This window comes from Pogoniulus pusillus, chromosome 44 (genome assembly GCF_015220805.1).
Source record: "Pogoniulus pusillus isolate bPogPus1 chromosome 44, bPogPus1.pri, whole genome shotgun sequence".
Lineage (NCBI taxonomy): Eukaryota > Metazoa > Chordata > Aves > Piciformes > Lybiidae > Pogoniulus > Pogoniulus pusillus.
The window spans coordinates 1,481,973-1,507,968 of record NC_087307.1 but is presented as its reverse complement, the minus strand read 5'-3'; the positions used below and the strand labels follow the sequence as shown (position 1 = coordinate 1,507,968).

Genomic DNA, 25,996 nt, shown 5'->3' with positions numbered 1-25,996 from the left:
TGCTGCTGGGTGTCTGGCAGCAGAGCCCAACCCCACCTGGCTACAGCCTCCCTTCAGGTAGTTGTAGACAGCAATGAGCTCTGCCCTGAGCCTCCTCTTCCCCAGGCTGCACCCCTCCAGCTCCCTCAGCCTCTCCTCATAGGATTTGTGCTCCAGGCCCCTCCCCAGCTTTGTCACCCTTCTCTGGACACCTTCCAGCACCTCAACATCTCTCTTGAATTGAGTAGCCCAGAACTGGACACAGCACTCAAGGTGTAGCCTGACCAGTTTTGAGCACAGGGGCAGAAGAACCTCCCTTGTCCTGCTGCCCACACTGCTCCTGAGCCAGCCCAGGATGCCATTGGCTCTCTTGGCCACCTGGGCACACTGCTGCCTCCTCTTCAGCTCCTCTCTCCCAGCACCCCCAGCTCCCTCTCTGCCTGGCTGCTCTCAGCCACTCTGTTCCCAGCCTGTAGCACTGCTTGAGGTTGTTGTGGCCAAAGTGTAGAACTTGACCCTGTTCAATCTCATCCCCTTGGCCTCTGCCCACCCATTCAGCCTGGCAAGGTCCTCTTCAACTACAAGCCCTAAGTGAATCCTCTTCTCATTTATCTCAAGCCTTTTATCTCTCCTGCCTCAGCTACTTTCACTGCCTCACACTGGAGTGCCAAGAAGAAATGCAGTGGCTCAGCACTGCTCCCCCAGCACAAGAGTGAGGGGAAAAGGAACACACACAACTCAGGGTCAGGGTAAAGAGAAAAGAGTTTAATGTAACAGAAGATACCAGGAGCACAATGCATAATTAATCACCTAATTAATCCAGCAATACCATCCATGATTACCTTAGCTTAGCCTGCTTGCAGCAGCAGTGCACTGAAACACACAGAGTGGGGCAGGGTGGGGGGGGGAAATGAGCCTAAAACAGGAAACCAAACCCAGCAGGTACCCAATTCCCACCCGTTCTGATGCCAGCACAAAGCCAGCAGCCAAGAACCAGAAGCAGCAACCAGAACAGGAAGCCTCCCATGCACCAATCCAAACTTCAGGTCCAGCCAGCACGTTCATGGTGTGAGTGCCAGCAGCAGGCTGCTGCATCCATGATGCCACCTCTGTGCCTCCTCATGCCCAAGAGCCAGTGCCTCACCTATCAGGAGACCTGAGAACACAAAGCCTCTCCTGCACCAGGCAGACAGGAGGTGGGCAGCAGATAGGTGTATGGCAGGTGGAGCACCCTGGTTTACTGCTGCATGACCATGGGTGGGGACAGAAGGAAGTGGCATGGCAAAGCTGCTCCTAGACTGGAGGCTCTTGTGTGTGAGCTGAGAGGATTAACAGCACTTCAGAAGGGGACCACATAAAGAAGGCAGCCAAGGTAGCTGCTGTGGAGACTCGAGGAGGCAATCAACCCCCTGCCAGTCAGAGGAGAACTGAGTTTACATCCCTTGATGCTGATGAGGGGACCTCTGGTCTGGCACCACCACATTCAGTGAGTATTCTGATGAGGAGCCTTGGGCCAGGAGGAGGTAAGGGATGAGTGTGGACTCAGCTGTGTGGATTTCATGGCCTGGCACACGACTCACAGCAGTGTAAGGTGGTGCTGGCAGACACCAGTGCACAACCTACACACCAGTGCACAACCAGGGCATCCATCTGGATCTCTGGAGTGACATGTGGGGGGGGGGGGGGATGTCAAGAGTTATCTGTGTCTGGGTTTTGAGAGGCCAGAAGCTCTTTTACACCTCTTCCAAAAGAGGTAACATGATTGGGTACGAGTGGGAAGCATCAATGGAAGTGCTCTTCATGGCCACAGAAAATACACCACAACCACAGTCCACCTTGGCCATGGCTCTCCAACAACCTCCCTAGCCCAAAGCTTCACACAAATCTAACCCAGGCCATAGATCCAGGCCTCAAATGCCCACATGCCCACCACTCCCCAGCCCTAAACAACAAACCTAGGTGATGCAGCTAAAATTCAGCTTGGCAGCCCCAGGCCCCAGTCAGGCCTCTCTGGGCCCCAAGTGGCAGCACTGCTGAGGCTGAAACAGGCAAAAGGTAACAGCCTGTGTGGCCTCCCTCAGGAACAGGGAGGGAGAGAAGAGGGAGGGAACTGACTCTGCAAACCAACTCCATAGGGATGCAGGATGTATGGGAATGAAATAAGATTAAAATTGCACTTTCTAGTCCACCTCCTGGCCCTGTCTTGCCTCTGCAAGCCTTCAACTTCATGGTTCTTCAAGGCACCCAGCCTCAAACCACAACAGCATTAAAGGCTTCATGTAAATTTAACAGAGAACAGGTGGGGAAAAGCTTCCCATTTTGACCAGCCCAGAGGCCCCTTGGGTAGTTCAAGGACCCAGAGGCCTACTGATAGGTTTTTGGCATGGCCCTGGTGAATACAGAGATCAGAGAACTGTCTTACCCTGCTTGGCCTTTCAGAAGATCTCTTCATTGTGAGACTGCTGCAGGCTGAAGTGCAACAACAGGCACCAGCTGCTACCAGGAGAGCACACCAATGGCAGCATCATGCAAACTGAAGCTCCCTGGCTCCTGTCCATGAGCTGATTCACAGCTGGAGACTCAAGGGGGGGGGAAATCAGCAAGGTGCAGTCACCTTTTAATAGTCCTCCATTGCAAAAGCCTGAGGGCAAGTGAAGATTAACAGCAGACTACTGTGGCCTGAGCGAGGCAATGCCACTCAGGGTGGCTGTGCCAGGCAGAGCAGAGCTCCAGTGTGAGCTGGAGTGGAAAGCAGCCAAGGGGGAGGCTATGACTGATGTTGCCAATGTGTTCTTCTTGATTCTGTTGGCAGCAGAGCACAGGGCACAGTTTGCTGTCAGCTGGAAGGGTGTGCAGGACACCTGGGACTGACTGCCCCAGGTGTGGGAGCACAGCTCCAGCATTTGGAAGAGGATGCTGCCCCTGAAGATCAGCAGCACATTGATGGCATCACTGTGTGGGGCACCAAGGCAGAAGGAGCACTCAGGAAGTGGAAAACAATAAATCATTCAGATTATTTTGAAGGCCAAATTTGCCATGAAAGGAAAAAAAAGAGCAGCAAGGTCAAAGGACCTGCTCAAGAGACACAGTTCCTGGGAATGAAAGGACAGGATGGACACTGCCATGTGCCTGTGGTCTACAAGGCAGCAACATCTCCACATCTAGCAAGGAGGAGATGCAGGCCTCCATTGGTGGCTTGTTCTCCAGACCAGCTGCTGTGCATGTTGGAGCCCCAGGGAGCAGCTGGACACCATCTGCTGATGGGGAACAGAGAAGAGGATCTGTGTTTGCTCTGCTTCCACCTCTGCAGGCAACCTTGGCTTTCACTTTTGCTTTATTGGGCCTGTCTTGGGCCACAGGTCTCTTGTTACACTTTTCACCCTCATTTGTCCATCTAGGAATGAGAGTGACAGAGTGGCTTTGGTGGGCAGTCCCCACCCCAGACAGGGCCAAGCCACCACAACGGGAGATGAGGAGGTTGGGTTTAGCCCTGGGAAACCAAAAGACTTGTCAGGGAAGGGAAAAACCACAGTCAAATCCCAGCAAGGTCTGGAGCAGCTCCTGTGGTGGCACCACCTGTGCCTACTCATCACTCTTAACTATTACCATCATTAACTGGGAAAAGGTGGGGGGGGTGTGGGGTGGGTTTGTTGCTGCTGGAGCCCTCCAGCCTGCAAGGAAACAGTGGAAATGAGGTGATTTTGGTTCAATTTGATGGCCAAAGGCTTCCCAGGGGGATCAGGCTTAGCCCAGCAGCGTCCATCGGCACGGTTATGACTTCACTTCCTCAGACTTCTCACAGGCCTGGGTGCGGTGGTGCCGATTGAGGGTGGACCTGCTGCTGAACTTCTTGGCACAGCGGGGGCAGGTGAAGACAGGCCTCTCCCCCGTGTGAACACGGCGGTGCTGGGTGAGGGAGGACTTGTGGAGGAACCTCCTGCTGCAGTCAGGGCAGACATAAGTCTTCTCGGGCTGCTCGCCCGTGTGGATGCGAGAGTGCTTGATGAGGTCATACTTGCGGGTGAAGCTCTTCTCGCAGATGGTGCAGGAGAAGGGCTTCTGGCCCGTGTGGACACGGAGGTGCTGGCTGAGGTTGGAGCTGGAGCTGAAGCATTTGTCACACGTGGTGCAGTGGTAGGGCTTCTCACCCGTGTGGACAGGGCGATGCTGGGCAAGCGTGGAGGCCTGGCGGAAGCTCTTGCCACAGTCAGGGCAGGTGAAGGGCTTCTCACCGGTGTGGGTGCGATAGTGCTGGGTGAGGGAGGACTTGTCGGTGAACCACCTCTGGCAGGCCTTACACATGAAGGGCCTCTCGCTGGTGTGGGTGCGGGAGTGCTGGGTGAGATGGGACTTCTGTTTGAAGCTCTTACCACAGTCAGGGCAGGTCAAGGACCTCTTGTTTGCGTGGATGCGGAGGTGTTTGATCAAGCTCTTGATGCGGGATTCTGGCCTCTTGCTGGCACCAGTTCGCTTGGGCTGCACCGTGTCTGAGTCCTGCTCCAAGCTCTCCTGCTCCTCCTTGCTTCTGTCTTGCTTGTGGTCCTGGGAGGGGGAGCTGCAGACGTGCTGCTGGCAGTCAGAGCTGAGGCTGAAGCCCCTGCCGCAGCGGCCGCAGCTGTAGGGCGTCCTGGCGGCTTGGACGCAGCGGTGCTCCTCGAAGTGGGAGATGTGGCAGAAGGTCTCGCAGCAGTCGTCACAGGCAAAGGGCTTCTCGCCGCTGTGGACGCGCCAGTGGGAGATGAGGGTCTTGCTCCAGCGGAAGCTCTTGCCGCAGCCGGCGCAGCAGAAGGGCTTCTCGCCCGTGTGGACGCGGCAGTGGCGGAAGAAGTGGCAGCTGACGCTGAAGCTCTTGCCGCAGTCGCTGCAGGTGAAGGGTTTGTCGCCGGCGTGGACGTGCCAGTGGGCGATGAGCATCGAGCTCTCCGGGAAGCTCCTGCCGCAGTCACCGCAGGTGTGGGACCTCTCCTCGGTGTGGACGTGGCGGTGCTGGAAGAAGCTGGAGCCGTAGCGGAAGCTCTTGCCACAGTCAGTGCAGGCGAAGGGCTTGGTGCCGGCGTGGCTGTGCCAGTGGGCAATGAGGTTCAGGCTGCGGGTGAAGGTCTTGCCGCAGCCAGCACAGATGTAGGGCTTCTTCTTAGGGGTGATGTGGCAGTGCTGGCTGAGGCTGGAGCTGAGGTTGAGGCTCTTGGTGCTGTTACTGGAGGTGGAGGGCTCAGTGATGGGGTGGGGGCGGTGGCGTTCCACTGGCTTTGAGCTGGGGGGGAAGCTCTGCCCACCCTCAGGGCACTGATTTGCATGCTGGGGTGGCAGAGAGGCATTGCCCTTCTCTCCATTCTTCTCTTCCTCATCATCCCCCTCCTTCATGTGGCCACCACCACCATCCTTCTCCATACGTAGTTCCTCCTCACTGTCCTTCTCATCCATGGCTTTGGTAATCTCTATCTCCTCCTCCTCCTCCTTCTTCTCTTCCTTCAAGTTGCTCTTTGGTTCCTCCAACTTCTTCTCTGGGTGCTGCTTCTTTGGGCGCTGCTTCTTCTCTGGGCGCTGCTTCCTCTTTGGGCTGTGCTCTGGGTCCTTGTGGGGAGCCATGCTGGTGGGCAGTGATCACCTCTCTGCTCCTGGGTGAGGCTCCAGGGACAAATCACTCCTGAAACCCAGCACCTGCCAACACCAAACAGTGGGTCTCTGAGGCAAGGAATGGAAGGGGCATTAGACTGCTGGGGGGGGGGGAGGGGGTGAGGACCCTCTAATTCCTGAGAGCCCTGGTTCCTGTGCTGAGAGGGGTGCTTATGGCAGGGGCTCAGCCCCCATTCCTGTACCCAGCAGCGTTGGTAGGTTCCTGGCCTGGTCCCTGACCTCTTCTGAAAATGGAGGCAGCACTGCTGACCCAGGGAGCCCAGCCCCTGCTGACCCCCTCCTGCCTACCTTCCCAAGGGGCAGGGGGCTGGGCCCCAAACTTGTACTAAAACCAACACCCTTCAAAGCCTTGGGAAGGGTGAAATGTGGTGGGAAGTAGGGTCTGGAGGTCGTTGTGAGGTGCCCCAGAAACCAGCAGGGGGCTGGGGTCCTGCTGTTGTCCCAGAAATGGGCTCCTTACCTGGGTTCTGCAGGGGCAGATCTGCAAACTCTTCTCTTGTGCAGCCCAGAGGGGCAGGGATGGAGAGGACTCAGCCCCTGCCAGAGAGAAACAAAGGGCTCAGGGAAGAGGACTGAACTGCAAGGGATGACTCAGCACTGCTCAGGACCCTACAGCAGAGTTGGGCCTTGCTGGGTGGCAGCTCCTGAGCCCAGCAGCACAGACACAGGGGACAGGCAGGGCCCCTGGAGATGTGAGGTCTACAGTAGAGACTCAGATCCTTGCCCAGCAAACATCTGCAGGGCAGCACCACAGGACAGGGACCTGCAGCTGCATTTCCCAGGAGCTGCTGCTCTGGTCCCAAGGCTCCTCTGTGGCCCTCTGCTCACAGCCCCCACTTCACAGCCTGTGTGTTCTGCATACACCTCCTGCCAGCAGAGCCCTACCCAGGAGCATCTCTGTGCTGGCCACTCCTCAAGAGTCAGCAAAGTCCTGAGGACACCAAGAAAAGGATGTTCACACTTCCTGGAATCACAGAATCAGCCAGGCTGGAAGAGACCTCCAAGATCATCCAGGCCAACCTAGCACCCAGCCCTATCCAGTGCCATCACTAAGTGCCTCATCCAGGCTTTGCTTCAACACCTCCAGGGGTGGTGCCTCCACCACCTCCCTGGGCAGCCCATTCCAATGCCAATCACTCTCTCTGACAACAACTTCCTCCTCACATCCAGCCTAGACCTGCCTTGGCACAGCTTGAGACTGCATCCCCTTGTACTGTTGGTGGTTGCCTGGGAGAAGAGGCCACCTCCCACCTGGCTACAACCTCCCTTCAGGTAGTTGTAGACAGCAATGAGCTCTGCCCTGAGCCTCCTCTGCTGCAGGCTGCACACCCCCAGCTCCCTCAGCCTCTCCTCATAGGGTTTGTGTTCCAGGCCCTTCACCAGCTTTGTTGCCCTTCTCTGGACATGCTCCAGCACCTCAATATCTCTCCTGAACTGAGTGGCCCAGAACTGGACACAGCACTCAAGGTGTGGCCTGACCAGTGCTGAGTACAGGGGCAGAAGAACCTCCCTTGTCCTGCTGGCCACACTGCTCCTGCTGCAGGCCAGGATGCCATTGGCTTGGAACTGCAGGAGAAGGCAGAAGGGACTCTGATTAGGTTCCAGTAAAACCATCACTGTGATGCCAGAGGAGTCTCTGTATCCTGGGCAAACCTGGCACCTCCAGCACCACTCACACACAGGTGCAGGCTGCAGAGCTTCATTTTAAAGTTGATTTTGCTTTGATCCCTTTCTTCATACCCAATTTTTCTGAGCTTTCTCTTCAGAGTTCTCCTTGAGATGCTGCTCAGAACTCCCAGGAGAAAAGGAGCTGTGCTGGGAGGGCACAGTGCCCACGGGCTGGTGGCAATCTCCCACCTGACACATGCCAAAGTGCAGAATTCACCCCTTTTACTTCCTGAAATGCTGACAGCTTCCAGCAGTTCTTGGACACACATTTTCCACCTGGGCCCTTGGCCCCTTTTTTAGGGGACTAGGCCTATTTCCTACCCAACTATTCCCAGGCACATCCCTCATTCCCAGCCCATCCATGTCCCTCAGCACCTTTGCTCTCCCATGACTCTGTCATCCACACCTCCACTGCCACTGCAGTCAGAATTTCAGTGTCACTGTGGGACCCCCTCAGTGTGATGAGTGAGGGCATGGCTGGAGCGTGGGCACGAAGGCTGATGTGATGCCACCCTCTGTTCTCACATCCAGTCTGTGTCTCTGTCCTTTGGGGCTTCTCACCCAACCCTGATGCTGCATCACCCAAATAAAGCCAAGATCTTGACTCTGGGTGTGGAAGGCTCTGTCCAGCAGGGACAGAACTGTGGTGTTGGGGCTGCACCCCTCAGCCCTAGCAAAACCTGACACCTTTCTTCCATCTTCTCAGTTTTATGGAGCTTTTTGTGGTGGGTCCAGCCCCAGGCTTGGCTCAGAGGATTCCAAAGTGCACCCTTGGCTCCCCCTCCCCAATCTTGGACTGGTCCAGAATCCTCCAGGACACCCAGGATCCCTTTCACCCCATTCAGCTTCCTTTACCCTCAAAAGGATTCTCACCCAGGAGCTGTTGAGGACCACCAAGAGGCTTTAAATCAGGTTCAAAGGGGGAAGGAAACAGACAGAGGCTCACCGGAGATGGGCCCAGGTGAGGCATGGCAGTGTTGGGGTGGAACCAAGAACCCAGCTCAAGTGCACCTGCACCAATGCATACAGTGTGGGCAAGCAGCAGGAGGAAGTGGGAGCCACTGTGCAGCAGCACAGCTCTGATTTGGGCACCATCCTCATGGCTGGAGCTGCAAGGGATGGCCACAGGCTCTGGGAGACAGCCCAATAAGGCCAGGGGTGGAGCTGCCCTTGATGAGAGAGAGCAAATGGAATGGACTGAGCTCTGCCTAGGAGCAGGGAAGAAATACTTGGAAGTGTGTGTGGAAGAACTGAGGCACAGGCTGATGTGGGAGGTGCTGCAGTGGGAGTTTACCAGAGGCCACCTGCTCAGCAAGAGAGTCACAGAATCATGGAATCAAGCAGGTTAGAGGAGAGCTCCAAGCTCATCCAGGCCAACCTAGCACCCAGCCCTATCCACTCAACCAGACCATGGCACTAAGTGCCTCAGCCAGGCTTGGCTTCAACACCTCCAGGGATGGTGCCTCCACCACCTCCCTGGGCAGCCCATTCCAATGCCAATCACTCTCTCTGACAACAACTTCCTCCTAACATCCAGCCTGAGCCTGCCCTGGCACAGCTTGAGGCTGTGTTCCCTTGTTCTGTTGCTGGTTACCTGGCAGAAGAGGTCACCCCCACCTGGCTACAGCCTCCCTTCAGGTAGTTGCAGACAGCAATGAGGTCTCCCCTGAGCCTCCTCTTCCCCATGCTGCACACCCCCAGCTCCCTCAGCCTCTCCTCATAGGGTTTGTGTTCCAGGCCCCTCACCAACTTTGTTGCCCTTCTCTGGACACCTTCCAGCACCTCAACATCTCTCTTGAATTGAGGAGCCCAGAACTGGACACAGCACTCCAGGGGTGGCCTGAGCAGTACTGAGTCCAGAGGCAGAATAACCTCCCTTGTTCTGCTGCCCACACTGCTGCTGAGCCAGCCCAGGATGCCATTGGCTCTCTTGGCCACCTGGGCACACTGCTGGCTCAGCTTCAGCTACTATCTCCCAGCACCCCCAGCTCCCTCTCTGCCTGGCTGCTCTCAGCCACTCTGTCCCCAGCCTGTAGCTGCTTGGGGCTGTTATGGCCAAAGTGTAGAACCCTGCACTTGGCCTTGTTAAATCTCATCCCCTTGGCCTCTGCCCACCCATCCAGCCTGGCCAGGTCCCTCTGCAGGGCTCTCCTACCTTCCAACAGCTCCACACTGCTCCTAGCTTGGTGTCATTTGCAATCTTACTGATGCTGGACTCAATGCCCTGCTCCAGATCATCAATAAAGACATTGAACAGAGGAAACCCAGGAGGCCTTCTACAGACAACTGAAAGCAGCTTCACCACCACACACCCTGGTTCACATGGGGGACTTCAACTGCCCCAGTACTTGCTTGGAAAGACAGCACAGAGAGGCACAAACAGGCCAGAAAGGTCCTGCAGTGCTTTGAGGATTGCTTTTTGACACAAGCAGTGGAGGACTCTTGTACTGATGAACAAAGAAGGGATGTGAGGGTTGGAGGCAGCCTTGGCCATGAGATGGTGGAGCTCAGGATCATGTGAGGAAGCAGCAGGGTAGAAGTAAGTAGGATTAGCAACCCTGGAATTTTGGGAGAGCCAACTTTGACCTGGACACTTGGGAAGAATATAGGAAGGTTGCCAGAGTGTGCAAGGATGCCACAAGGATCTCTAAGGCCCTCTTGGAATTAAATCCAGCAAAGGATGCAAGAAATAACAAGGGCAGGGTCAAGGTCATCAGCAGGAAACAGAGAAGCAGGCAAGAAGTGCCCCTGCTGCTGAAGAGGTGACAGGAGACAGAGAAGGTGGAGTTCCTCTGTGCTGCTAAGGCACAGAGAGGAAGTCTGGAAGACTCTTCCTTAGCCAAGGGGGACAGGGTTAGAGTGCACCCAGAGAAGTTGGACACCCACAAATCCATGGGCCCTGATGGGCTGCCCCCAGGAGTGCTGAGGGAGCTGCTGAGGTCATTGCTAAGCCACTCTGCAACACCTCTGAAAGGTCCCAGAGGACAGGGGAGGTGCCTGAGGACTGGATGGGTTCAGCCAATGTGTGGACATGAAAAAGAGCAACAGGGAGGCAGCAATGGGCCCTGGCAGCCCATCAGAGCAGGGAAAGCAGCAGCACAGGGAGGGGATTCTGCCCCTCTGCTCTGCTGAGGAAAGAGGACTCCAGGGGGACCTCACAGCAACCATGCAGCACCTGAGAGGGGCCTAAAGGAGAGCCAGGGGGGGACTTTGGACAGTGACTAGGAGTGACAGGACAGCAGGCAGTTGGCTGAAGCTTGAGGACAGATTGAGACTGGAGAACAGGAAGAAGTTCTTTAGAGTGAGGGTGGTGAGACACTGGCACAGGCTGCCCAGGGAGGCTGTGGATGCTCCCTCCCTGCAGGTGTTCAAGGCCAGGCTGGATGAGCCCTTAAGGCACCTGTGCTGGTGGGAGGTGTCCCTGCCCAAGGCAGGAGTCTGGAACTGAATGAACTCTGAGGTCACTTCCAACCCACCCCACTCTGATCCCAGTACTCCCTGACTCGAGGCTCTGCCATCTCCCAGCTGCACTGCAGATCCTGTTGGGCACTCAGGGGAGGTCACCACCCCTGCAGGTGCTCACACAATGCCTGGGCATAGCCCTCTGGGACGTGGTTTGATGGCTGTGCTGGGCTCATGTCGATGCTGGACTTATCACAGGATCATGTTAGGGGCTGGGAGTGACCTCTGGAGATCTTCCAGTCCAATCCCTGCCAGAGCAAGGCCACAGAGTCCAGCACAGGTGGCACAGGAACACTTCCAGACAGGGCTGGAGAGGCTCCAGACAAGGAGACTCCACAACCTCTGGGAAGCCTGTGCCACTGCTCAGAGATCTTTCCCAGCTCCCAGGTCCTTCTTCCTCACGTTGAGGTGGAACTTCCTGTGCTTCAGTTTCCATCCACTGCTCCTTGTCCTATTCCAAAGCACAACTGAGCACAGCCAATGAATTTATCATGCCCCATGGGAGCTCCCAGGTGGGAATAAGGCAGGTATGGGGCTGCACAAGACACCTGGCACCACTGGTGCTGAGTTGCTGCACCTTAGGGCAGCCTTCCTGGAGCCAACCCCTTGCTTGTTTTGCCTGCTCCTCAACTCCTGGACCCTACAATGGGAGGAGGAGGAGGAGGAGGAGGAGGGGCAGTGGTCAAATTAGCCTAGCAGGACTCATGCCCTGCCAGAACAATTATGGACTCACAGATTAGAATCACAGAATGGTTTAGATTGGAAGAGACCTCAAAGCTCATCCAGTTCCAAGCCCCCACCATAGCCAGGGACACCTCCCACTAGAACAGGTCACTCAAGGTCTCATCCAACCTGGCCTTGAACACCTCCAGGGAGAGAGCAGCCACAACCTCCCTGGCAAGCCTGTGCCAGTGTTTCACCACCCTCACTGCCAAGAACTTCTCTGCCAGAGCAGGATCATAGAATCCAGCACAGGTGGCACAGGAACACATCTGGACAGGGCTGGAGAGGCTCCAGAGAAGGAGACTCCACAACCTCTCTGGGCAACCTGTGGCAGTGCTCTGAGACCCTTAAAGTCACATGGAGGTGGAATTTCCTGTGCTGTAGTTTACACTCACTACTCCTTGTCCTATCACAGGGTGGAACTGAGCAGAGTTTGTCCCCTCCCTCCTGACCCCCAGCCCTCAGGTACTTAAAGACATTGACCAGGTCCCCTCTCAGTCTTCTCTTCACCAAACCAAGCAGGCTGAGGTCCCCCAGCCTCTCTTCACAGGGCACTGCTCCAGACCCTTCAGCATCTTTGTAGCCCTCCCTTGGGCTCTCTCCAGCAGATCCCTGTCCCTCCTGAACTGGGGAGCCCAGAGCTGGAAGCAGTATTCCAGGTGAGCTCTCAGCAGGGCAGAGCAGAGGGGAAGGAGAACCTCCCTCCATCTGCTGCCCACACTCCTCTGAATGCCCCCCAGGACCCCCTTGGCCTTCTTGCCCACCAGGGCACACTGCTGCCCATGGAGAGCTTCTTGCTCACCAGCACCCCCAGGTCCCTCTCCACAGGGCTGCTCTCCAGCAGATATCCTCCCAGTCTCTGCTGCTGCAGTTTATTCTCCCTCCCCAGGTGCAGGACTCTGCACTGATCCCTGTTGACCCTCATCAGGTTCCTCTCTGCCCAGCTCTCAGCCTGCCCAAGTCTGCACAGCCTCACAGCCTCCAGGAGTCTCAGCCAAGCCTCCCAGCTTGGCATTGTCACCAAACTTGTGAGCAGACTCTGTCTGGGCCCTCATCAAAGACATCCATGAAGATGTTGAGCAGGACCAGGCCCAGCACTGATCCCTGATGACCTCAAGAGATCTCTCCCAGCTCCTGCTGTTCCATGACCCCATGGCTAAGAGCCAGGCACAGCCACCTCGAGCCTCTCTGACCTCTCAGAAGCAGGCAAAAGCCAAAAGTTCACCTCTGACCAAAGTGATCCTTCTCTGAAGACAGCAGAGCTGCCCAGCAGCTGAGCCCCCTGCAGGGCTTCAGTGAGCTGTGGTGGCACCATGGGGAAAAAGAGTCACTCCCAGGGAACCTTATCTGGGCACCCACAGCCTGGTGCCACCAGCCCACAGGTGCCCATGTGCCATGTGTGAGTCAGCACAGGGCCAGCAGGACCAGGAGGGGGCAGCACAGTCCTTGCTGCCAGGGGCATGTGGACCCTGCAGGAACCAAGAGCTGGGCACTGGCAGAGCAGCAGCTGCTGCAGTGCCCACAGGTCTCATGGTGCCACAGTGCCCTTGGCCCTAGCACTGATGTCACAGAGCTGTTGCCTCTTGGAGGGGACAACACAGGGGCCCCCTGCTGGGCCTCACCACTCCTGATGCCAGCCAGGCTGCCACTGGTCTCTGTGGGCACCTGGGCACAGGCTGGCTCCTGCTCTTTGCAGCTGTCAATCAACACTGAGCTCCTCCTCCCCTGAGCAGCTCTGCAGGCACTCAGCTCCAGCACTGCCAGGGGGTGCTGTGGCCAAGGGCAGCAGCCAGCATTTGGCCTTCCTGAGCCTTGGCCTGGCCAGGTGCCTCTGCACAGCCTCCCACAGCCCAGGAGCCACTGGGCACCTCGGGATCTGCTGCTTCTTGTCACCTCCTGCCCTCCAGGATGTCCCCAGGTTCACTTGATCTCTAGGATCTACTGCCCCATGTTACCCTCTCTGCCCTCCAGGAGGTCCCATGGCACCCCTTGTCCCCAGGATCCCCTGGGCAAGCTGGGATCTGCTGCCCCTTGTCACCTCCCTGCCCTCCAGGAGGTCCCCAAGTTTATCTGATGCCTGAGATCTGCTAGGCAGGCTGGGATCTGCTGCCCCTTGTCACATCCCTGCTCTCTGGGAGGTCCCCAGGTACACCTGATCCCAGGGACCTTCTGCTCCATGTCACCACCCTGCCCTCCAGGAGGTCCCCAGGTACACCTGATCCCAGGGACCTTCTGCCCCATGTCACCTCCCTGCCCTCCAGGAGGTCCCCATGTTTATCTGATGCCTAGGATCTGCCAGGCAGGCTGGGATCTGCTGCCCTTTGTCATGTCTCCTCCCTCCAGGAGGTCCCCAGGTACCCTTCACCCCCAGGGTGCCCTCCAGCAGATGGGCACTGCCACCCAACTTGGTGTCACCTCCCAGCTGGGGGTGCACTTGATCCCCTCCTCCAGATGTTCACACACAACTGGCCCCAGCACCAAGTCCTGGGGCACACCACTGGTGACCAACCCCTGCCATGGGCACAGACACCTCACACCAGAGCAGGTTGCTCACAGCTACATCCAGCCTGGCCTTAAAGACCTCTCCAGGGAAGAGGCTTCCACCACCTCTCTTGGGCAACCTGTGCCAGTCTCTCACCACCCTCATGCTGATGAACATCTTCCTAACATCCAATCTGAATCTGTCCACTTCTGGTTTTGCTCCAACACCCCCCAGTCTTGACAGCCTGAGAAGTCCCCCCCCAGATTTCCTGTAGCCCCCTGCAGATACTGGAAGACCACAATGAAGTCTCCTCAGAGCCTTCTCTTCTCCAGGCTGAACCTCCCCAACTCTCTCAGCCTGTCCCCATAGCAGAGCAGCTGCAGCTCCCCATTTGGGGGACCCCCCCCAGGGCCATCTTGGAGACGTGGGGGCTGCTTGATGACTTCAGAGTGGTGCCTTTGGGTCCTGGGGTGGGGCTATTTTGGCATCTTGGAAGCAGCATTTTGTGGTCCCAGAAGCCAGTTTGGGATCCTTTGGAATCTCCTGCCCACCCCCACTGAAGGCAAGGGGATGCCCTCCTGCCCCACCCCAATTTCACTCCTGTCTGGGAAGTTCTCTCCCACACACCCACAGCTCTCCAGGATGGATCCCTCTCTGCAGAGCTGCATTCCCAGCAGACCTCTGGGAAGCTAAAATCACAGAACCACAGAGGTTGGAAGGGACCTTCAGAGATCACTGAGTCCAGACCCCAGCAGGACAAGAGGCAACCACTGGGGAGACCTCTGGCAGTTGCCTGTGAGTGCCTCAATCAGCCTCAGCATCGTGCCTGGGTGCTCCATGGCAGACCCCCACCCACCCTGTCTGCCCTTCTGGCCTACTTCTTGGACCTCAGTGCTATCACCATCACCAAGTCCAACACACCCCACCCCCCTCCCCACCCCCCAGCCTCTCGTCCCTTGCCCTTCTGAAGAGCTGACACCCATCCAGCCATGCCAGCTGTGCCTCCTCCACATCTCTGCTGTGCCACAGTTGTCTTCCAGCACCAACAGCTTCCAGCCCCTCCTGCTTGTGCCAAAGGCTGCCAGCAGCTCACTGAGGCTCCTGATGAGCACTTTGCAGTGAGCTCTACCTGAGCTCCATACAACCACAGGGTTGGAAAGGACCCCCAAGGATCATCCAGTTCCACCCCCACCTGCCAGGGATAAGGACACCTCACACCAGAGCAGGCTGCTCAGAGCCACATCCAGCATGGCCTTAAAGACCTCTCCAGGGAGGTCTGTAACAGGCCTGGCTCTATACTGAAGGTGCCCAGCCCCAGCTCCCAGAGGGCATGAGCCAGCACTGAGTGCTGCTGCCCATCCCTGCAGACCCTTGGCAACCATTCCACACCTCCCCCTGGGAAATCTGGGGGAAGATTCCACCCTCTCTTGACCTCACTTCTGGTAGTGAATTTAAACACATGTTGAAGCTGTCACCCCTGGGGAGTTTAGGCAGGGCCAGGCCTGGGCCTTAGGGACATGGTTCAGTACTGACCCTTCAGTGATGGCTCAAAGGTTGGACTGGAAGAGCTTTGAGGTCTCCTCCAACCAGATGTGATAAATAAAGGGGGACAACAGAGTGGGGGAGTGCTAAAGAGGAGCCCAACTGGGATGAACTGTGGCACACTGGGAAGTCCTAGGGGGCCCAGCAGGTCAAAGTGTGGATCAGGAGACTCAAATGCTGCAGTAGATGGTGGTGGAGTCACTAGAAATTGGACAGGAGGATAAAGTGGACCAAGAATGGAGCTAAAACTCCATCAGGACACCTCAGTGCAGTTAGCAGCCCAAGAATGGAGCTTTACATCAGGACACCTCAGTGCAGTTAACAGCCCAAGAATGGAGCTTTACATCAGGACACCTCAGTGCAGTTAGCAGCCCAAGAATGGAGCTTTACATCAGGACACCTCAGTGCAGTTAAGAGCCCAAGAATGGAGCTTTACATCAGGACACCTCAGTGCAGTTAACAGCCCAAGAATGGAGCTCTGCATCAGGACACCTCAGTGCAGTTAGCAGCCCAAGAATGGAGCTTTACATCAGGACACCTCAGTGCAGTTAAGGGCCCAAGAATGGAGCTTTACATCAGGACACCTCAGTGCAGTTAGCAGCCCAAGAATGGAGCTTTACATCAGGACACCTCAGTGCAGTTAACAGCCCAAGAATGAAGCTTTACATCAGGACACCTCAGTGCAGTTAGCAGCCCAAGAATGAAGCTTTACATCAGGACACCTCTGTGCAGTTAAGAGCCCAAGAATGGAGCTTTGCATCAGGACACCTCAGTGCAGTTAGCAGCCCAAGAATGGAGCTTTGCATCAGGACACCTCAGTGCAGTTAGCAGCCCAAGAATGGAGCTTTGCATCAGGACACCTCAGTGCAGTTAGCAGCCCAAGAATGGAGCTTTGCATCAGGACACCTCAGTGCAGTTAACAGCCCAAGAATGGAGCTTTACATCAGGACACCTCAGTGCAGTTAGCAGCCCAAGAATGGAGCTTTACATCAGGACACCTCAGTGCAGTTAACAGCCCAAGAATGGAGCTTTACATCAGGACACCTCAGTGCAGTTAGCAGCCCAAGAATGGAGCTTTACATCAGGACACCTCAGTGCAGTTAGCAGCCCAAGAATGGAGCTCTGCATCAGGACACCTCAGTGCAGTCAAGAGCCCAAGAATGAAGCTTTGCATCAGGACACCTCAGTGCAGTTAAGTGCCCAAGAATGGAGCTTTACATCAGGACACCTCAGTGCAGTTAGCAGCCCAAGAATGGAGCTTTACATCAGGACACCTCAGTGCAGTTAACAGCCCAAGAATGGAGCTTTGCATCAGGACACCTTAGTGCAGTTAGCAGCCCAAGAATGGAGCTTTACATCAGGACACCTCAGTGCAGTTAACAGCCCAAGAATGGAGCTTTGCATCAGGACACCTTAGTGCAGTTAGCAGCCCAAGAATGGAGCTCTGCATCAGGACACCTCAGTGCAGTTAGCAGCCCAAGAATGGAGCTTTGCATCAGGACACCTCAGTGCAGTTAAGAGCCCAAGAATGAAGCTTTGCATCAGGACACCTCAGTGCAGCTGAAGCTTTTTTGAGAGGCAAATTAAAGTTTGATGAGGCTCTCTGCTGTGACCTGGTGGCTCCTGCCTGTCCTGAGAGAAGCTCCTGAGTGGCACAGAGAGGCTGTGGAATCCACCTGGCCCCATGTGATCCTTTTGCTCTCCCTTTAGAAAAGCAAAGAGCAGCAGGAAGAGGAGGAAGGGGAATGAACAGTTCTGTTCAGCCTGGAATCACAGAACCAGTCAGGGTTGGAAGGGATCATCCAGTTCCAATCCCCCTGCCATGGGCAGGGACACCCTCCCCTAGATCAGGCTGGCCACACCCTCATCCAGCCTGGCCTTCAACACCTCCAAGGATGGGGCCTTAACCACCTCCCTGGGCAACCCATTCCAGGCTCTCACCACTCTCATGGTGAATGACTTCCTCCTCACCTCCAGTCTGAACCTAACCACCTCCAGCTTTGCTCCATTCCCCCCAGTCCTGTCACTCCCTGAGAGCCTACAAAGTCCCTCCCCAGCTTTTTTGTAGGCCCCTTCAGATCCTGGAAGGCCACAAGAAGGTCACCTGGGAGCCTCCTCTTCTCCAGACTGAACAGCTCCAACTCTTTCAGCCTGTCCTCACAGCAGAGCTGCTGCAGCCTCTGAGCATCCTCATGGCCCTGCTCTGGACATGCTCCAACATCTCCACATCCTTCTTGTAATAGGAGCTCCAGACCTGGATGCAGGACTCCAGGTGGGGTCTCAGCAGAGTGGAGTAGAAGGGGAGAATCACCTCCCTCAACCTGCTGGCCACACTTCTCCTGATGCAGCCCAGGCTCTGCTTGGCCCTCCAGGCTGCAAGTGCACACTGCTGGCTCAGGCTGAGCTTCTCATCCAGCAGCACCCCCAAGTCCCTCTCCACAGGGCCACAAGTATTGGTCAAAGGCTGGAGTGGTCAAAGGTGTCTTGGGGTAATGGAAAGGAAAAAGGAGGAGGTGAGAGTATCCCCTAGGAGCACAAAGTGATACTCCCAGGGGACCTGATGCTCTCCCTTCCCCTGGAGGCACTTACTGGTGGTATCAGCAACTGAGGGAGCTGGGGATGGTTAATGTGAAACAGAGCAGGCTAAGGAGACACCTCATGGCTGTCTACAGCTGCCTGAACAGAGGTTATGGAGAGGTTGGTGCTGGTCTCTTCCCACAGGTCATTTGTGATAGAACAAGAGGGAACGGCCTCAGTAGGTAGGTTTAGACTGGACATGAGGAACAATTCTCTTCCAGCAGGAGTGGTCAGGCACTGGAATGTGCTGCCCAGGGAGGTGATGGAGTAACCAACCCTGGAGGGGTCTAAAAGCTGTCCAAATGTGGTGTTTGAGGCTATGGTTTAGTTTAGGGTGAGCCTTGCAGAGTAGGGCTCTGGGTGGGCCTTGGTGATCCTGAGGAGCTTCTCCAACCAGAATGTTTCTGTGGCTCTGTGATCAGGATGAAGCAACCTCCAGGCCACCATTCTAGGCAGGAATTCAAACCAGAAGTAAACTCAAACTGAAGAGACAACAAAATAATGAAGCTGAGGGCAAGGCTAAATCTACATCAGTTAGAGCAGAAGTTTTAGCTCCTTTAAGGGAAGGAGTGGGACCAAGGGGGGAACCTGCAGAGCTGAAGGTGCCTCTCAGCACTCAGGGAGCTGGAATGATGCAAAAGGGCAGTGAGAGGGGTGTCCAACCCTAACTGGGACACAAGCAATCAAGATCACTATGAACTGCTACTAGAAGGCAGATTATGGATTGAAATTGGCTTGGAAAAGGCAATGCCAAAAGCTGTGAATTGCTCAGCCCCACACAGCATGAATCAAGGCCTGAAGGAATCCCCCCCTGAGGTTTTGGAACCTGCAGGCAGACAGCTCTGGAGTCTTCCTCTCCTCTGCACTGAGGCAGCTTTGGTCTTTGCTGCAGCCCAAGACAACATCTCAGCAGGGGCTGCTCAGCTTCATCAAGATGAGAGGCTGGAGGGAAGGACCCAGCCAGAGGGACCTGGACAGGCTGCAGAGGTGGCCCCAAGCCAACCTCATGAAGTTCAACAGGACCAAGTGCAAGGTCCTACAGCTGGGTCAGGGCAATGCCAAGTGCTGATATAGGCTGGGCAGTGTCTGGCTTGAGAGCAGCCCTGGGGAGAAGGACCTGGAGGTGCTGGTGGATGAGGAGGTCAGTGTGAGCCAGCAGTGGCAGCCCAGAGAGCCAAGCAGAGGCTGGGCTGCAGCAAGAGCAGTGTGGGCAGCAGGGTAAGGGAGGGGATTCTGCCCCTCTGCACTGCTCTGGTGAGACCACACCTGGGGCACTGTGCCCAGTTCTGGAGCCCCTGGAAAAGATCTGGAGGTGCTGGAAGGTGTCCAGAGGAGGGCCACAAGGATGAGCAGAGGGATCTGGACCTCCCCTGTTATGAGGACAGGCTGAGAGAGTTAGGGCTGTTCAGTGTGGAGAACAGAAAGCTCCCAGGAGACCTTTTTGTGGCCTTCCAGTATGCAGAGGGGAGAAGGGGCCCCCAGCATGGCAAGATCAGTGAAAGGCTACAACATGAACAAGAACAGAAGACCCAGCAGGACTGGACCCTGGGACCAGAGACAACTTCTGAGACCCTCACATTGTTAGTAGCTGCAGACCTCTTCCTCCTTTCCCTCTTTACCTTTTCCCTTCCTCCTCTACTCTACCTCTCATGGCCAAACAATACAGTTCCACTGCACCCCCTTGGTGTGGGTCACCTGTGGTTTGCACTTTGGCATCACACTGACAAACCACTGCAAGGGCACTGTTTGGACCATGGCAGCACCATGATCCCTCCCTTGAGAAGCTGGCTGCCAGCTCCTGGGGCAGCAGCACTGCTGCAGGGGGTGGATGAGCTGCTGACAGCCACTGAGAGCCAGGCAGACTGCATGCAGCAGACTCTAAGCCTGTTGGGTTCCCTCAGTAGGAAAGGGGCTGGGGCCAGGCTCCTCTGCATGGTACACAGCAACAAGCCAAGGAGCAACAGACACAAACTGGAACAGAGAAGGTCTCAGCTCAACAAGAGGAGAAACTTCTTTACAGTGAGGGCAGCAGAGCCCTGGAGCAGGCTGCCCAGAGCAGTTGTGGAGTCTCCTGCTCTGGAGACTGTCCAGACCTTCCTGGATGCATTCCTGTGTGCCTGCTCTGGCAGGGAGGTTGGACTGGATAATCTCTGGAGGTCCCTTCCAACCTCTAAGGGTGATTCCTGGGTGTGACTGGACACTGTGTCACAGCACAAAGCCCAGGGGAGGGAAGGAGGGTGGGCAGCAGGGAAGGAGGGTGGGCAGCAGGGCAGGTGGCACTGCCAGGGCAGAGGAAGGGAAGGTGGAAAAGGGAGAGAAAGGGAGAGCAGAAAGTGCTGCCAGGGCAGAGGACTCAATTTCTGGAGGTCCTGTCCAACCTCTGCCACTCTGCAGACAGTGACTACACAGCCACAGGCTAACAGCTGAACCTTTATGTCAGCTCTGCAGAAGGAACCTGTCCCCTTCACGTGGAATCCTGAAGCAAAGAAGGGCTCTGAGCCCCTGAAGAAGGGACTTGTGCAAGCTCCAGCTCTGGGCTTGCCAAATGCAACCAAACCTTTCTGATGTGGAAGGCAGAGAACTGCTCTGGGAGCCCTTGCTCAGAATTCAGGAGCCTGCAGAGTGACAGAACCTTAAAGGTTGGAAGGGACCTCCAGAGATCATCCAGTCCAACCTCCCTGCCAGAGCAGCATCCCCCAGGGTAGTCCACCCAGGAATGCATCCAGGAGGGCTTAGAAAGTCTCCAGAGCAGGAGACTCCACAACCTCTCTGGGCAGCCTGCTCCAGGGCTCACTGTACAGAAGTTTCTCCTCCTGTTGAGCTGAAACCTTCTCTGCTCCAGTTTGTATCCACTGCTCCTTGGCTCACTGCTGTGCAGCACCCAAAGGAGATTGGCCCTGGCCACTGACCCCCACCCCTCAGATACTTGCACACATTGCTCAGATCTCCTCTCAGCCTTCTCCTCTCAGACCAAACAGCCCCAGGGCTCCCAGGCTCTCTCAACAGGGGAGATGCTCAAGTCCCACAGTCACCCTCACAGCTCTCAGCTGGACTCTTTCCAGCAGGTCCCTGTGTCTCCTGAACTGAGGAGCTCCAAACTGGGCACAGTATCCCAGGTGTGGTCTCAGGCAGGGCAGAGCAGAGGGGGGGAAGAACCTGCCTAGCCCTACTGGCCACACTCTTCCTGATGCCCCCCAGGATGCCCTTGGCTCTCCTGGCTACAAGGGCACTTTCTCCACAGAGCTGCTCTCCAGCAGGGCAGCTCCTAACCTGTACTGGTGCCTGATGCTTTCCAGGTTGGGCAGAAGCATTTCCTTGTGGAACAAACAAAGCCAGAGAAGGGACTTGGGTGGTACTGAGTGAAGTAAGACCTCACTTTGGTGTGCCCTCAGCCACAGCTTCTGATCCAGGCACTCATTTCTGTGCCTAAGTGCTTCAGCAGGGCAGGAGGATGCTCTGAACTGACAGGCAGACACCAAAGAGGCCTCAAGCAAGCAGTCAGGTGGAAAAAAGAATAAATCACAGGTTAGGGGCTGGGAGGGATCTCCAAAGCTCATCCCCACCAACCCTGCTGCCAGAGCAGGATCACTCAAAGCAGATCACACATCCAGGTGGGGTTTGAATGTCTGCAGAGAGGGAGACTCCACAATCCCCCTGGGCAGCCTGTGCCAGGGTTCTGTCACACTCACAGGGAATAAAATTCCTCCTCATGTTTCCATGGAACTTCCTGTTCCTCAACTTGCCCCCAGTGTCCCTTCTCCTGGCACTGGGCATTACCCAGCAAAGCCTGGCTCAGGCCTCTGTGCACTCAGCCTGCACATCAGTATGTGACCTATGGAGTCCCCTCTCAGGCTCCTCCAAGCAGCTCCTCACAGGAAGATCTTCCACTGCCTTCAGCATTTCTGATGGACATTCTCAAGCAAGTCCCTGAAATCCTTCCTGACCTGAGGGGCCCAGACCTGGACACAACATTCCAGATAAGGCTTCAGCAGAGCAAAGTAGAGCAGGAGGAGAACCTCTCTGGGCCTCCTCACCACAGCCCATCTCATCCAGCTCAGGATGCTCTTGGCTGGCTCAGGATCAACCTTCCACCCTCCAACACCCCCAGGGCCTTTTCCCCTTTGCTGCTCTCCAGCAGGTCAGCCTCAACCTATCCTACTCCTACTCCATGGGATTCCAAGAGTCTCCTCTTGGCCTTGCTGAGCTTCATTCCATTTCTCCCTGCCCAGCCCTGCAGCCTGGCTCAGTGTCAACCCTCCTCTGAGTCTCAGCCACTCCACCCAGCATGGTGCCATCAGCAAACTCACTGGCAGTGCCCTCTGTGCACACATCCAGCTGATTGATGAACACACTGAACACTCCTGCTCCCAGTGCAGACATCTGAGGGACTACACTAGTCACAGGCCTCCAACCACACTCCCCCCATGAATGGTTTCATTAAGCAGCACAGAGCTAAAGCTCTGCCAAGAAAACCACTTCAGACTGCTCTCAACCTCTGCTCAGATGTGGAGTGAAATCCAGGACAAAACAAATCTAAAGCCCATCTGAAGTCTTGCACAGATGCCCACATCAGCCTTTGCTCTCTGGGGAGGATCTGGCCCAGGTGGGAAGCTCTTCTTTGTAGGATTATTCCCTGCCTTTAGGAAAACAGCAGGAAGAAGCTTTGGAAACCAGGCAGAAGGCTTTGGAGCATGAGATGCATCCTTCTAACCCAGGAGCCTGGGGCTGTGTTCACAGCTTTTCAGGTCATCCATGGGAAGAGAAGTGGAATGGACCCCACCAGGTGCTGCCTGCTGCCCTCACAGCCAGCAGGAGAAGAGAGCAGACTGCCTGCAGCTGCTCTGGGTGAGTAAAGAAGGCAGCTGGGGCAGAGACACAGAACCAGAGGGGTCTCAGCCTGCAGCACCCCTGAAGCTAAGCAGCCAGAAGTGGTTAAAATGTTGTCACAAATAATTCTGTTGGGGGTTGGAGGTGTGGACAAAGCACTGCTGGGTGAAAGGGCCCAAAGGCTGCTGCTCAGTGCAGCTAAACCCAGCTGCTGGCCAGTCCCAGGTGCTGTCCCCCAAGGATCAGGGTTGGGACCACTTCTGTTGGACATCTTTGTTTGTGCCCTCGATGCAGACACAGTTGTGCCAGCAGGGAGCTCACAGATGGCACCCAAGCAGGTGGCAGAGTTGATCTGCAGGAGGGTAGGGAGGCTCTGCAGAGGCACTTGGGCAGATTGGTTCCATGGCCAATGTCATTGGGATGAGCTTCACCACGGCCAACAGCCAGGTCCTGCTCTTGGGCCACAGCCACCCCAAGCAGGGCTCCAGGCTGGGGGCAGTGTGGCTGGAGAGCTGCTGGCAGAAAGGGACCTGGGGGTTGTAAAGGGCAAACAACTCAGAATGAGCCAGCAGGGCCCAGGGGACAAAGAAAGCCAAAGGCATCCTGGCTGGGAGCAGAGATGCTGTGTCCAGCAGGAGCAGGGAGGGGACTGTCCCCTGGGCTCTGCTGAGCTCACACCTCCAGTGTTGCACAAGATGCATCCTTCTAACCCAGGAGCTTGGGGCTGTGTTCAAAGCTTTTCAGGTCATCCATGGGAAGAGAAGTGGAATGGACCCCACCAGGCACTGCCTGCTGCCCTCACAGCCAGCAGTGCTGCCTCACCTGGCAACACCCAGAGAGGATTCCCAACGGCTGGAACCCCCAGGAGGCAGAGAAGTGGCAGAGCTTGAAGCTGTACAGGCTACACCTTGATCCCTAATGCAAGCTTACAGGGGGAGGCTGAAGTGGAGACCCTCCCAAACAACACACAGTGCTGCACAGAGGTGTGAAATTCAGTGGCAATAAAGAGGGAAGCAGCACTGAGGAAAGGTGTGGAGAAAGGAGTTGTCTTTGTTGGCACTGGGCACAGCACCTCTGTGGGAGCCAATATGTGGAATGAGAATCAGGACTAGAAAAGGAGGTTAAAATGTACCCCCCCTCCAGTGTACAGGTAAGGGTGAGGGGGCACTGGGAGTGCCCAGGGTCAGCTGATGTGGTGGAGCTGGCTCAGAGGCTGGACTCAACCATCTCAGAGGTCTTCTCTAGCCTCAAGGACTCTGATATTCTGTCCTGCACCCAGAACAATCCTCCCTATCAACACAGGTGGGGGAGGAGGTGATGGAAAGCAGCTCTGAGAAGGACTTGGGGGTGCTGGTGGATGAGAAGCTGGATAGGAGCAGACAGTGTGAGCCTGCAGCACAGGAGGCCTCCAGTTCTACAACTCCTGTGACAAGGATCACCTGGAGGGGCTGGGAAGTGTCCAGAGAAGGCCCACAAGGATGAGCAGAGGGCTGGAGCTGTGCTGCTATGGGGACAGGCTGAGATCTGGAGAGGAGAAGGCTCTGAGGGGACCTTACTGTGGCCTTCCAGGGTCTGTAGGGGGCTACAGGAAAGCTGGGGAGGAACATTTTAGGCTATCAGGCAGTGACAGGACTCGGGGGGGGACAGAGCAAAACCAGAAGTGGGCAGATTCAGACTGGATGGTAAGAAGCTGTTCTGCAGCATGCAGGTGCTGAGAGACTGCCACAGGCTGCCCAGGGAGGTGGTGGAAGCCTCAGCCCTGCAGGTCCTTAAGGCCAGGCTGGATGTGGCTGTGAGCAGCCCGCTCGGGTGTGAGGTGTCCCTGCCCGTGGCAGGGGATTGGAGCTGGGTGGTCCTTGGGGTCCCTTCCAGCCCTGCCACTTCTCTGCTCCTCTGCTCCTCTCCCCTGCACTGCACACAAACCGCCACAGAGTGACTGAGCCTCCGAGGAGGTTTCTCAGCCTCCGAGGAGCTTTTTCAGCCTCCGAGGAGCTTTTTCAGCCTCCGAGGAGCTTTTTCAGCCTCTGAGGAGCTTTTTTCAGCCCCCGAGGAGCTTTTTCAGCCTCCGAGGAGCTTTTTCAGCCTCCAGCCTGCTTTAACCCTCACCCTGCACCCCTCCCCCCAAACCTGACAGCCTCAAAACGGTTACAAATCACCCAAATTCCTTCGGGAACGGCTCCGAGGAACCAGAAACTCTTCGGAACCTCCTTGGCCAAGCAACCCAAAGCCTCCCCCGGAGCCATCCGCAGCTCCCCGAGCGCCGCCGCCGCTGCCTGCTGCCCGCGGCCAAGATGGCGCCGCCCCGGCGGGAACTGCACCTCCCAGCGTGCCCCGCGCTGCCCCCCCCCCGCTGAGCACCGAGACCCTTCCCCCGCTCCGCTCCCCCCTCACCGCCGCTCCGGCTCCGGCAGCTCCGCGGCGGCAGCGCAGCCTGCGCCCAGCTCCCGGCGCTCCGCGGCCGCTGCTGTGCCCCCGCGGCAGGGGCAATGGCGCCGGCGGCGGCGCCCCCTCGGGAAGGGGCGGGGCCGCGCGTTCGGCCGCTCTGATTGGCTGCCGCCCGCCGCTGTGGGCGGGGCCTCCTGTCCGGGCCGAACCTCCGCTGCCGCTCGGCTGAAGCCTGCGGAGCTGCCGGGGGGGGCAGGGCCGGGGCCGGGGCCGGGAGCTCAGTCCGCAGCGGCTGCGTCCCGGCGCCTCCCTCCCGGCGCCTCCCTGCCGGCGCTTCCCTGCCGGCGCTTCCCTGCCGACGCTTCCCTGCCGGCGCTCCCCTCCCAGCGCTCCCCTCCCAGCGCTTCCGTCCCGATATCTCCGCCCTCGGCGCCTCCATCCTTAGTGCTCCTGTGCCGACGCCTCCGTGCCAGCGCTTCCATCCCAGCGCCTCCCTCCCGGCGCCTCCGTGCCAGCGCTTCCATCCCAGCGCCTCCCTCCCGGCGCCTCCGTGCCAGCGCTTCCATCCCAGCGCCTCCCTCCCGGCGCCTCCGTCCCAGCGCTTCCATCCCAGCGCCTCCCTCCCGGCGCTTCCGTCCCGACACCTCCATCCTTAGCGCCCCTGTCCCGGCGCCTCCATCCCAGCGCTTCCCTCCCGGCGCCCGCATCTCAGCG

The 25,996-nt window shown here is 56.9% G+C and overlaps 1 protein-coding gene across 1 annotated transcript; it reads right to left on the bottom strand.

Moving 5' to 3' along the window:
* Window positions 1–723: 723 nt before the first annotated feature.
* Window positions 724–25,373, bottom strand: LOC135192800 (zinc finger protein 883-like). Its single transcript, XM_064176184.1, has 3 exons — window positions 25,289–25,373; window positions 6,077–6,153; window positions 724–5,640 (listed from the first exon to the last, which is right to left on the bottom strand). Exon 3 carries the CDS (start codon window positions 5,566–5,568, stop codon window positions 3,751–3,753), a length of 1,818 nt encoding a protein of 605 aa, XP_064032254.1. The 5' UTR covers window positions 5,569–5,640; window positions 6,077–6,153; window positions 25,289–25,373; the 3' UTR covers window positions 724–3,750.
* Between the last annotated feature and the right edge of the window lie 623 nt (window positions 25,374–25,996).

Excerpts from the sequence above, each read along its gene's own strand:
- LOC135192800 (XM_064176184.1), bottom strand. The coding sequence starts at position 5,568 with ATGGCTCCCCACAAGGACCCAGAGCACAGCCCAAAGAGGAAGCAGCGC.